The 12,500-nt window shown below is 44.8% G+C and overlaps 1 protein-coding gene across 1 annotated transcript in view; it reads right to left on the bottom strand.

Moving 5' to 3' along the window:
* LOC126576954 (protein gooseberry-neuro) overlaps nucleotides 1–12,500 on the bottom strand; it is a 22,427-nt gene that overhangs the window by 3,056 nt on the left and 6,871 nt on the right. Inside the window, exons 3-4 of the mRNA XM_050238275.1 lie at nucleotides 11,766–11,837; nucleotides 8,249–8,372 (exon numbers count right to left, since the gene is read on the bottom strand). Of these exons, the coding sequence (XP_050094232.1) occupies nucleotides 8,249–8,372; nucleotides 11,766–11,837 (196 nt within the window). The remainder of the gene's footprint in view (nucleotides 1–8,248; nucleotides 8,373–11,765; nucleotides 11,838–12,500) is intronic.

The following is a 12,500-nucleotide window of genomic DNA, read 5'->3' as shown; positions in this document are numbered from 1 at the left end:
ACGTAGAGGGACAGGGTGTGAAAATGAAAGAGTGACCAATAGAGGGCAGAACGAGGTAGAGAAAGAGAGAGAGAGAGAGAGAGAGAGAGAGAGAGAGAGAGAAAGAGATAGAGATTGGTGAATGTTATGGTTGTTGAAAAATAAATGGAATTTTTGGATTGAAAAACGTAAACTCCCTTGATCATTTTTTTTATAAAATTAAATGAGGTGAATGAGTCGTTTCATTAAATTTACCAGTATTGAATAAGATCCTTTTTAACATTTATCTAAAACGTTTAATCTATTCTAGCATTCTTACAGTATTCTTTACTATGACTAAGTACTTGGCCGCACTAGGTTCCTGAACATCTTTTGGAAACTCAATTTTGGTGAGTAAGCTCTATCCCTGTTCAAAACCAAGCGAACGGTTTGGTTTTCATAGCCAGGAGGAATAATGCTGTAATGAGACAGAAATTTCAAAAAGAAACGAGCCTAAATGCATAATATGTATGTGCTACAAATAAGTGCATAAAATGTAGGCATTAAAAATTGAGGCAATGCGAGATGAATGCGTGCCACGCGGCTGTAAAAAGATGTTGAGCATTGAAATGCAACCAGAAGAAAACAGAAGAAACACCTCTCTACAATGCCGTACGATGTTGGAGGTAAAAGCGATTCCCGCAGTCGAAGGTTTTCCTCCAAAAAGTTGCTCCACCAACGGTGTCAAACAGTCAGGGCCGGAAAAGACAGCCGCCTGGGAAATGGGCATGTGTTTCACTTCGTACAAGTCAGATGCTTCGCAAGAGCTTATCCTTACTGTACGGGCGAGGCTCGCCACTCCACGGTTCGTTCTGATGACGATGGTTTACGAGCGTGCCGTCGAGAGCCGTCAGGGAGTGTGGGTCGTAAACATTCCGAGAAACAGCAAGGAAGTCATAATCGGATATCGAATGTCATTTTTCAGTAATCAGTGCAGCGGGTCGGCAGGAAGTGGCCAGTGCCGCCGCAGTGACGCTTTAGCACCTTCGGCGGATAGCTGTTGGGCATGGGCTTTTTTTTCGGTTTGCTGCTTATTCCAATCCTCCCGGCGCAATCACATCATTTTTTTGGGGAACCAGGCCCACTCTCCTGGGCCGCAGACGAATGGTACCAGCAAGCGCGTCACTAGGTCTGACGGTTCTGGAATCGCCTTAATAAATTATAATAAGGCTAAAAGGTTTCGTTTACCAATTTTTCATTTCGGTGCTCGCGGTCGACGCCGCCACCGCCGCCAGGGAGTACGAGTACCTTCATTTAGTTTTCGGTCGGTTCTGTTCAGTGGTCTTGACCATGGGACCGTGCCGACAGACCGACCGGCGCACATACGTTCCTGTACGCGATCGTAAGGACCGGGCGTGCGAGGAACCCGAAGGAAGGTCTTTTGAAGTGTACCGCCCATGCTTTATTGGCTTCGGTATCATGTGATCCATTGTGTCGGGTTGACACTTGGGTACAATTTTGCGGTATTAGCTGCTGTAAACTCACACTCATTTATTAGGCCGGATTCTTTTATGAAAGGATTCTCAGCCTCATTTGTTCGGCTGAGTAGGAGGCCACAAATAGGTGTAATATCAGTCGGTGCGATCAATAGAACCTTTTTGGAATAGAGCCGACGAAGTCAACGGCAGTCCGAGGACGCACCAGACTTGCTGGATCCGGAGGCACTTCAGGTGCGCATTGACTTTTGATGGTCTTTTCTTGCTTCCGGAAGGCACTGCATGGTATGAGTGACAACGGAAGAGGATTAATTGTATGACAGTGATCGCGTTTGGTACATTTGACTTACTTACTGTTCGAATTTAGGACATAGTGGACCATTTGTGAACAATATTCTAATCAAAAAGTGGCAGATGAATAATAATTTGATTCACAAGACACTTAAATACTTTTTTGCAGTACATTGCAATTATGTCAGCTACTTAGCATAGTCACACTCTTTACATAGTTTAGCTGATTGTTTATAACACATTGTACTTTGTCCCTTAATAAAACAAGCATCATGAATGATGTGGCCTTTTTGGCATCACCAGCGAGTTTCTAGGTCCTTGAAAAAGAGTCGAAATGAAGGAGGCGTTACATGATCCGACAAAAAGCACCATCGGCGCGGAAATGGAACGTCATGTGGTAAATGGATTTACACCTAGGGACCAACACGAGACTAGGCGAGCTAAGGCCAGGCCACAGGAAATTGAAAAAACACCGCGATTCGGTCCAGGAGGAAGAACGGCATTACAAAGGACTAAGGCAAAGGCGAGAGGAAAGCATTCGATTGCATTAGTAACGGGAAAAAGCTTCTTCACCGCAGCTCGAAGCCGAGAGCGGGACGTTGTAATCCAGTGCCTGCAAGGATATAGCAGAGAAATTCTTCGACCCACGAAGTTCGAATGATTGAGGATATCTCAGTGCGGCAAAAATGCTTAGATCGTGCCGGCTCGTTTTAATGGGAGGATTCGATGAACTACGAATTAATGAATTAAACTTGGCTCCGGTTGATGAGAACCAAACGGCACTGTTAGCAAGTATCCTGTTAAAACTTCTCACACATGCACGGAATCTTTTAATCGCGTTCATAAAGTTACAAACATTCAAGAACCATCAGCTCTTCTATCACGGGACGATGGCCTCCCGAAACGAGAACTCATCGTGGTGAGAGTGTTGCGTGCGTTCTATTGTGAGTAGCGTTTGTAAGATGGGCTCGTGGTCCTTGGAGTACCGCTAGGTTTTTGGTCGATATTGCAGGTGCCCGGCGTGGCTATTGAAATCCTCTTCAAGATTAATGACCGAGCGCTTACTCATCGCATTGCTCGATAACCGAACGATCACACGGAACGCGGCCACGGAAGGCGGCGCGGACACTTCACAGCTCGAAGGCCGCGGTTCGTGATTAATTCACACACATCCAGCGTGAAACCAGCGGAGCCTAGTCAAGCTCCCGAAAAATGTGTACCAGCCCCGGTGATAGAACGACCTGTTCGTCTCTCCTGGCCGCCAGGACAGGACAGACCGGCATCTCAACATCAAAAAGGCAACATGTAGGCCTTTTGCCGTCCTCGACGCTTTTTCTCCCTTTTCTCAGACCGCATTCTCAGCTCCTATTCTCCTCTAAATGACAAGTAATTTGTTCGCCCGAGAGTGGGAACGGCATGGCCAACACACCGCCCTAAGGTCGCCCTAAGTCATGTGGCCCGGTCTTTCGGTCTTTCGGAACCGAACACAAGCCAGTGGCACCACAATCACTGGGCGCTTTGCCACTGGGCCACGGCCAACCGAAATCCGGAACATGAAACGAAAAACCGCACCGTACCGTGCGTGCGGCCACACCGGCATGATGGCCAGAAAATGGATCGCCTTTATGATGTTTGACTTTCACGCATCCTTGGGCCCGGGGGTGATGCTGGAAACACTCTAGGGACACATGAAGCCCTTGCGCTACTGCAAGAGAGCGTACTCTTTGGATTGCCCTGTTAGCCAGTGGCCAATGTTGCTGTTTTTGTTTGTTGCAAGGAGTGATCCAAATTTGCGGTAAATAGAAAGAAAAAATCGAACAAAGACGGTACGGATCATCCGCCGAAGTAGGATAACAACCCGGGGCAACCGATGCCATGAGTCACCATGGGAACGGAAAGGATGTGGGAACAATTGCAATTGTTTGAAGATTCCTTCGGTTTCGGCTACCTGTTCGGATGGAGCTCCATGCACTTGACATCGTTTTCTTTTGTTGCAACAAGCATCGTTAGTGGATTTCAATCCAGCGATGGTGAGTGTTACGATCTATGGCGTTGTTTAACTATTTTTGTTATTTTACAGTAAAAAAAACATCAAAATACATGAAATAGTCAGGGGCTTTCCAACCCTCGTCTTCATGTGTGTTCCAAGTGTCTGCACCACGTGTCGGGACGATCGACGGCGGTGTAAAATGTATCCTTTCCTTTCCGCTAGATATGGTTCCGCACAACTTGGTGAACCACAAGCCAAACTGCTCGCTTGTCGCCGTGCCGTCTCAGGTTACTGTCAGCGATGCCTGCGCATCTGATCCTGGGATTCGGTTTTAACGCGTTACGCTCGGTGGTTTGGTGGTCTACCGCTGTTGCGTCGCGCATTCGGACGAACCTCGTGTCAGGTCGCACCCGAAACCGTCGCTGGCTGCCCATCGGTTTCCCTGGTGGCGATACGATGGCGGCAACACATCAAAGACTTCACACATTGCCGCCGGTCCAGGGAAATTGGGAAATGATGTTGTACGACAACCTTTTAATTGTTGTCACCCTTCCCGGGTGGCTTTTGAGGAGCGAGAGTGAGAATGCCAGAATGGTTCAACGTCGGTGGCACCAGAGTAGAGCAGCGAAGAGAAGAGGCCGAGCCCCGTTGAATCCGGGGGGAAAAGGTAGAATGGAATCCCACAAATCATCGCTTGAAAGCGGAAACCAGGCCGTAGGCTCTTCATCCCACCGTCTATTGGAGCGTTTGAGACGATGAAGAAGAAGCGAGGAATGTAGGCAGCATCGAAACACCGAAAGACTAGACTGAAACGCTGGGACAACGACAGTGGCCACCATTTTCTTGTTTGACGTCTCTCGCACATCGAGATTCGATTGTTGGAAAGGAAGGGTCTGCTCTACTTTTTGTCTACAATGGCCTCAACGAACAGTGTCCTCTAGGTGGACAATGGGCAGTGTTTGTCAGCAAAGATTGCTACCGAAAGTCGGCAAAGATCAAACTTAAAACTTAAATTGATTGATGCGGATAGTAATGGAGCAAATGCGCGGGCGATCGCAAATGTGATCGTTATGACTATTTACGCCGATGTCGAAATCGATAGACATGCAAATGTTTCGCCCCAAAGAACATGTTCGAACATACTGAAACTCCCCAGCTACGTTTTGATTCGAGGCTGATATTGAAAATTGAGATTTCTTTGTGTTGGTCAGCAACTAGTGAGACGATTTTTATCATTTTTTATGTAATGAATAATGCAAATATTTGTATTTAAAAACAAATCATAAGCTGTTAACTCACCAATTCCATATGCAAGAACTTATTTGATGTTACCCTCATCAGGGGGCATTCACTAATCCTACACCAATTAGGATTCATTCCTACATACAAATAGTTTCATATGCATTACTTCTTTACTCCTGCATCTCCTCCTTTATCATTTATACATATTTTATTACAATTAATCTTCTCATTTATAGTATAGAATTTTTATAAACACAACATCCTAAATTTTCATTTGTACTGATAGAGGCGTAACTATTTCCGTCTCTTTTCTATTGTTGTGCCCCTAAGTGCCTTATGGATCAATTTTAATATCTCTGATACATATAGATCTACAAAACAAAGATAAACTTTTGATAAACTATGTTTTTGGCAGTGATATGTGCCAACGTTTGAATGGGCTACGCCAAGAAATGGGAGGAAAGAATATCCTATTAAAGAAGAATGTCAGCAGTTAAAAAGAGGAATCAAACACACTTGCAACATGTTTGCAAACATTCTATTGTTGGTAAAATATGGTATGTATTGAGTAGTAGTGCACTAACCCACTCTGCAGGAAGAAGCAGATGGTTCGTTATTCTATTGCAAATAACTCTCTGGAAACATTCAACTGACCTTGACTCACGTGCCTCGAACCTTGTGCCCGTGACGACCAGGGACCATCTCCTGCGATGGTTATGGTGTAACAAGGATTGTTCCATCCGGGCTCGCAGGTGGCTCTACTATGGACTTTGTCACGGTGTTTATAGCCGCAGCTTCCGCCTGCACCTTTGACCACGCCATTTCCGGACATCCCGTTGACCTTAGCAGCGTTAGCTTAAAACATCCGGTACGAAGAAAAGGCAGCGCTTTTTGTTTTGCCGGCCACAACAGTTGATGCTTCTACCTCCTGCAAACAACTCAGATCGATTTGTCCTTATGCAAAATGAATATCGACCACCCGATCCCCCTTGGTCGAGGCAAATGGTTTGCACCGTTTTGCTCGTCTACGGTTGTCGGCATCGAAAGTGCACTGCAGGGATGCAGAGTACGGAACAAAGCGCTATGGTCACTACAGGGCACATGCTGCATAAATTTCATGCATCAACTGTTTGGTGTGTTACTGGTGCAGCAAAGGTGACTCGCCCGACACAACATACTGGTGGACTCCTAGGCGCATAGACAGTTTCTCTATTGTGCAGCAACCCTTCACATGGATGGATCTTCCGTGCTCCGTGTATATGCTGCCGCTCTAGAGCCAGGTGGACAATGGTTCAGTTTGCAAAAGTAGTCACAACAATTACTCAACACTGCCGGCTTCCAATTGTTCTCCTCTAGTCCGGAGGATGCGGTAATGTTTTGAAGGATTTTGCGGCAATGGCCCATTTTCATCAATGAATTTGAAAACCAATGGCCAGATGGTTTGGAAATCTATCAGTAGCTTAAAGCATTTTCAATCAATTCTATTGATTGTTGAAATCGAGCAAGCTTTTCCTATTTTCGGGAACATCTTTCCACATTTAGGTCCCACTTTATGTGGTATTTTCTAAATGGCTCATTGAAGTTGTTTTATGTGGAGAAACCAATCAACTTGCTTTTTTTTATCTAAAAGTCATATCGAACTACAGTTTTTCAGGAAAATTTAGTTATATTTTGGGAAAGTTATTTGTTCAAAACATCATCCGATGCATCAAATTTAGAATTGCGAGTAAAATGTACTTTTTTCGGTATCAATCTTAGTCGGGTGATGGTTCATACAAATTGATATTCGTTAAATAGATAATTTTGTTGATTTTCCAATTGTTACATTTTTGGCAGCGTTTTGAAGTTGGAAAAGGTGTTATATTAACGAATTTGCCTAAAAATACAAGCTTCACATAATTGTTTTAAAAGAGGATCTCTAATTTTTATGAAAATTCCATTGGGCAACCAGGAAAATAGTTTACAGATTATGTGGTTAACATTTCAAATCGATCGCTCCAGTATATTTTATGCTACGATGAGCACTGACATTCAAAACATTGATTTCCCGAACACGCTCTTAAGTAGCGAGGTGCATTGAGTCGTGTATGAAGCGTTAATTTTTGTCGTAAAGATTTTTGTCAGTTTTGTTTTGATTGATCCAAAAAAGTTACACAAAGTTTTTGAATGAGTCAGTACTCTCAAAAATGTTAAAAATCAATGTAAAAAAACCTTAACCATCAAGATTAACTCAGATGCATGTTTGAAAGGGATCACGGCTTGTGTTTCTTATAAGCTAAATTTTTTTGTTTGACTTGTTCGGGGTTGATGCTCACCGATTTAAAAGCAGTGATTTATTTTATATCTATTCTGGAAGGCACATTTATAGAATAATGCATTGCTGCCTGGTTGTTGATATTCTCTGAAAGTTATCCTATCGGATGCGTATCAAATAGTCTCTGCATTACGATGTGCGAAAACTCAATTTGGCTTCAAGTTACGTTCTAAGATTCACGTGTTTACAGCAAGGCAACGAGTGATTTGTGCCTTCATGCGCCATCCATGGATGCTGACATTGGAAACGACAAACGTGGCTGCCAAGCCAAGCTCGTTCGTTCGTTCGTCCGTTCGTTCACGTACTCAGAGGACAGGAAAAAAGAGGAGAAAAAAAAACAAACTGATATCCGTGCCGCTTGGAACCGAACCGGGTGATTGGGCAACTGATCTTTAATGCCTATGTACTGCCGGAGAAGCGGCTGATTTGCCACAAGGCCACGCGGCGCGGACGTGGTGTGGAAGTTCGCGAAATGTCATCTCGCATATGACGCGGCTTTCATCGTTTCATCGTTTGCCCTGCCGCTTGCCACGCCACACCACGCCAAGCCACGCCACGAGACAGCATTTTCATCGTCAGCGCGTCGCCAGCCAGCCATCCAGTCAGCGGAACTAGTTTTGTGGTTCAGCGGATTATCCGTTGTCTGGTGCAGCCGGTACCTCATGTTTAAATGAAGTCATTTAGCGGGCAACCTATTGCTGACACTGACGATGTCACTTTTTGAGCCGAGTAATGTGCACCGGGTTCGTTAGAGGCTGTGACAGCCGCACCATCCACGTGAAAGAGGAAAAGGCAAACACCGTGCTCGTCAATAAAAAAAAAGGCCGTCACCATGCCGTTAGCCAGCTTTTATTGCGACACTGATTATATCAGCCAAGTCGCTAGGTCGGCTTAGTGACTTTCGTCTTTCGTGCCGGAAGCTCGATGTTCTGTTACAGTAAAGCATATACTACTTACCACCCAAAATTCCGTGTATGCTGTAGTCTTTTCGGCCGTCGTCATCTTTGCGTCCTCCTTCAATGCCACCACCGCGCAGCAGCCGGCTGATCGATGACACGCTAGGTGGATCCGTGACACCCTCCTGAAAGCATCGGAACCAACAAGACAATCAAACGGATATCAATAGGGCTATAGATCGTGTGTTGGTTGTGTTTGAGGAAGAAAAAACAATGAAACAAATGGAGAATGGAAAGCACTCGCAGCAAGCAACCATCGTTTGCCAATCCATTTGCCACGTTCTATTTGATTCTCATTAAACGGTTTGGCTCTCGCTCTCTCGCGCTCTTCCTTCCTCAAACACCGACTTCATTCTTCCATTTCTAGTCGGAAGTTACATCTGTCTGTCCGCTGCCGTTGTTCTTGTCACATATTTTTGTAACCAGTCGCTCGTCTATCTTTTTTACGCTTTGACGCCGTTCGTCTTCGTTCAACTTTTCCTTCTTTTTTATGGAACCTTTATTTTCTCTCCCAAAAGAATCGCGCCAGGCAGGAGGGTTTGAAACCAACAACAACACAAGCTCGTAAATTTGTAGGTGCTAAACCTTTTCACAGCTTCTAATTAAATTTTCCCACTTCTATTACTCCCGGGGCGAGCTGCGCGAGCTGCACAGTTTCGGAGGACGCGCTGGTTTGTTGATTCTGTTTTGTGCCTTTTGTGCCAATGATGACCGGTTTTATGAGTTTTGTTTGCTCTGCCTATTCATATCTCATTTCCATTGACTAACCATCGACCGTTTGCGGACGGTACCAATAGCACTCGGTCGCTGTCTTCGTTCTTCATTTCTTGAGGTCAGCTTCATTTCTGAAGCTATGAAAGAGCTGCATGCATTCTATACATTGCCCGCCCAAAAATGCGCTTTTCCTGAGAGTGCCGGAAGTCTAGCGCGAAGTTTTTGAGGCTAGTTGAGTGTTATTCGGTGGTGAAGGAATGCTGGCCTGCTTCAAACATTTTGAAACAAGACCCAAAATATCGAATTCCTGTCAGTAAATTCGTCTTTCTAGCACCAATACTGGAATGTAGTTCGTGGTGGCAACAGAAAACCTTTTTGGTGTTGATTGTTCTCCAAACATTTCACCATTCGTCCAGCAACGATTTGACTTCGACGCAAATGTCCTGAAGAAGTCGTCCATGGTCAAGAAAAAAAGGGCTAACTGAATCAATTCTGTCCTGAAGCACCTGTCACGGGCATGCGTGTTAGTTGCCTGCTCGCCCTTGACTTGCTTTAGTTCTCTTCATTTTTCAATTAAATTTCTCACAGTCACGTTGATGACCGTCATCACGTCTGCTCGTGATCGCGTCAAGTTGGCAGCTCCCTCTGCCGCCCTCCTCTGACCGGCCCGTTGGCCGTGGTGGGCCGAAAAATTTAAATCAAATTTTAAAGAAATTGACCGACACTTTCGTGGTCTCCCGCTGTGGTCTCGTGGCTTCTTCAAAAAGGATGACCGCGAAGACTCGTGCCCTCGTGTGCTTTCATCCTTCCGCCTTGCTTGGCCGTTCGTTAATTAAATGATGATCATGATAACACCTCCATCTGGGAGCACCGGAGGAGCGTTGCATCGGATGGTGAATGGTTCACGGGCGAGAAAAGCAATCAGGCAGCGGTTTTCCGAGATGAAAATGAAAATGGTGGCAAACATTAGACAGCTTGCTCGATGCCGGGGATGCTGGGGTGCCAATGCCGAGACAGCGAAAATAAAGAATCAAATGAAGGGAGAAGAAAGGCGTTCGGACGTTTTCATCGGCGGTACCTTTTGTTTTTCTTTTTGGGTGCAAGAAATGTTAGATTTTTTCAGCCCGATGATTGATGAAATCAACAGGTTGAGGCAGCCGCGTGTTTGTGAGAACAATGGCCAAGGATAAGCTGTCGCTCTCAGGTGAACAATCCTGGAACACAATCTGCTAGCCATATCAATCCAGCAGATGTTCTAAAAGTTAGCCCGACACAGAATATTGTAACAGATTTCATCGAATAACCATCAAACGTCCATTTGTTAGTTGAGTGCAATATTTTTTTTATAAAAACAGAATAGGAAAAAACATCAAAAACGATTTTGACGTATATTTGAAACATTTTTAAAAAGTTTTGAAATTACATGTGTAAAAATCCGATAAACAAGCAAAAGTAAAGCAGAACAAATAATTTCTCTTTTGACAGTTTTCGAGCACTATACAATCAATATTAAAACACCAATGTCGACGCCATCGCTCTAGACAAAACAAAGTAAAGTTGAAAAGAGTTCGTCAATTATCTGAACAATGATGAAGGCGCTTTGCTAAAGACCTAATAACACGTTATGCCGTTTTCGTTGTGGAAAGGATAATTACTTAATATCGACGTGTGTGCGTCATCTGCAAACGAATAGCGTAGGCGAGCACGAGACAGCTTAAGGTTTTGTGCAGCCAAAGGTAACTTTTTCGATGCATGATGGCTATTAAGAAGTCAGATAGGGATGGATTTAAAGAATAGAAGAATCGTCTGTCAAGCTTTGATAATGCAAGCAGTTATTTAAAAAAAACTTAATCAGGAATGGAATGCTCAACACTTATTTAAATTTATCTAAAATCTTTAAGTCTCCACTCAGATTGTTTTCCGTATCAGTTATAACAACATATTGTTTTACTAAAACCGTTATAGTTTCTTTTGAAAATAAAAGCTACAATTAAAATGTTTAAAATTTAGGCTTAAAGAAAAGCAATAGTCATTCCTTTGTATCGAGAAATTTTTTTTCCAAAATGTTGTTGTTGTTTTTAATGTCTCCAAAAAGGTTTCATCAAGTCGCACTACCGGCTGAAGACGTTTGTTTGGAAGAATAGAGTGCAAGAAGCCGGTAATCCTGGTAAAAGATTCCGCCCTCATGTAGAGCTCACGACACAGATTCTGATTGACAATATGATGCGCGGTTATTTCAACGATTATCATCTGAGCCACCTCACGGGACAGGCCGACCTTCACTCCGTTCTTTCCGTTAACCATTCTACCAGCTCGTCGTTGTCCGTCCGCCGTGATGTGGAGAACAGCATCCACGCGCGGAACAGTATAGACCCGTCAGTTTGATTTGTTTGATGTTCCCCGCTTAAGTGACACCCTGCGACAGCTATGACATGCGTTGTTTTAATAAATCGCTCCGCATCTCGATGCAGTAACATCGCAAGTGGCTGTCATTTGGAGTAAATATAATAATTCACGTTCCCTGGTGCTTCAACTTCAAACTTCATCGACAACCCGGATCGGGGGGGGGAGAGTAGTTATTCCCGAGGGCAAATTACGACGTCAAGCAACCACCAGACGCTGACAGCCAATCGAGCGTGGCGTCCGTCTTCAGCCGTGCGATCAGTGAACGATCAGCAATTGGAGCAGAAATCCGATCGGACACTCGCCCCATGTGTTCAGTGGCTGCAATTTCGATGGCCATTTGATTTGCTTCATTTGCGTTTGCTCTTCGACTGCTAGTAAACAATGTGAGGAACATTTACCTGCCGGTAGCCGACATCAGGCCCCAGTTGACCAGGATGTCTATTGTCGCAATGCTCGTCCGGGCCAGCGCTCTAGAATGGTAGAAGAAGCAAAAAGGAGAAAGTTCTATTCCACGATCTCTGTCTCTTTGTGTGTAGTGTGTATGTGTGTGTTTGGGATTGTGTTTTCTACAGAAATTTGTGGCTGCGATGCTGTTCTTTCCCCCCCCCTTCCACCCCCCCCTGTCTCATTTAAACATTCCTTTCCCTGTGACTGACCGACACACGCCGCTCCTCAATGTCATCTCTTGCCCCTTTTGCTAGCCGCGAGATTGACGTGACAGCTTTTGGAAAAAATACGAATCTGGCCGCCCGCCTTTCAGACATGATATCCGAAGGGCTTCTGGGCAGAGCAGAGCAGCATTCTCGTCGCAATTCTTGTGTCACTTTATCCATCCATCCATCCAGTTTCTCGCTCTCCTTCCCCCCCCCCCCTCGGGACGCCTGTCTACTGTGTCCTGTTGACGGTTTCATATCTATCGCCTCTTGGTTGATAGAAAACAAATTTCCTTAATCGGATCATCGCGGTGTAATTTCTCGCGTCCAGCACTCGTTCCACGGGCTAATCTTCCGATGAGTCGCGATAAAATTCAGCAGACCCCAGGGCAGACCAGAAGGGCCCCCCCCCCTTGATCGAGAAGATTATGAAACCGATCGGCAGCCGGATTGGAGGACCCATTCCATTCATGGATGGCA

The sequence above is a fragment of the Anopheles aquasalis genome, chromosome 3, assembly GCF_943734665.1.
Source record: "Anopheles aquasalis chromosome 3, idAnoAquaMG_Q_19, whole genome shotgun sequence".
In the NCBI taxonomy this organism is placed as follows: Eukaryota; Metazoa; Arthropoda; class Insecta; order Diptera; family Culicidae; genus Anopheles; species Anopheles aquasalis.
The sequence above is the reverse complement of the archived record's forward strand: the minus strand, read 5'-3'. Positions and strand labels throughout refer to the sequence as shown.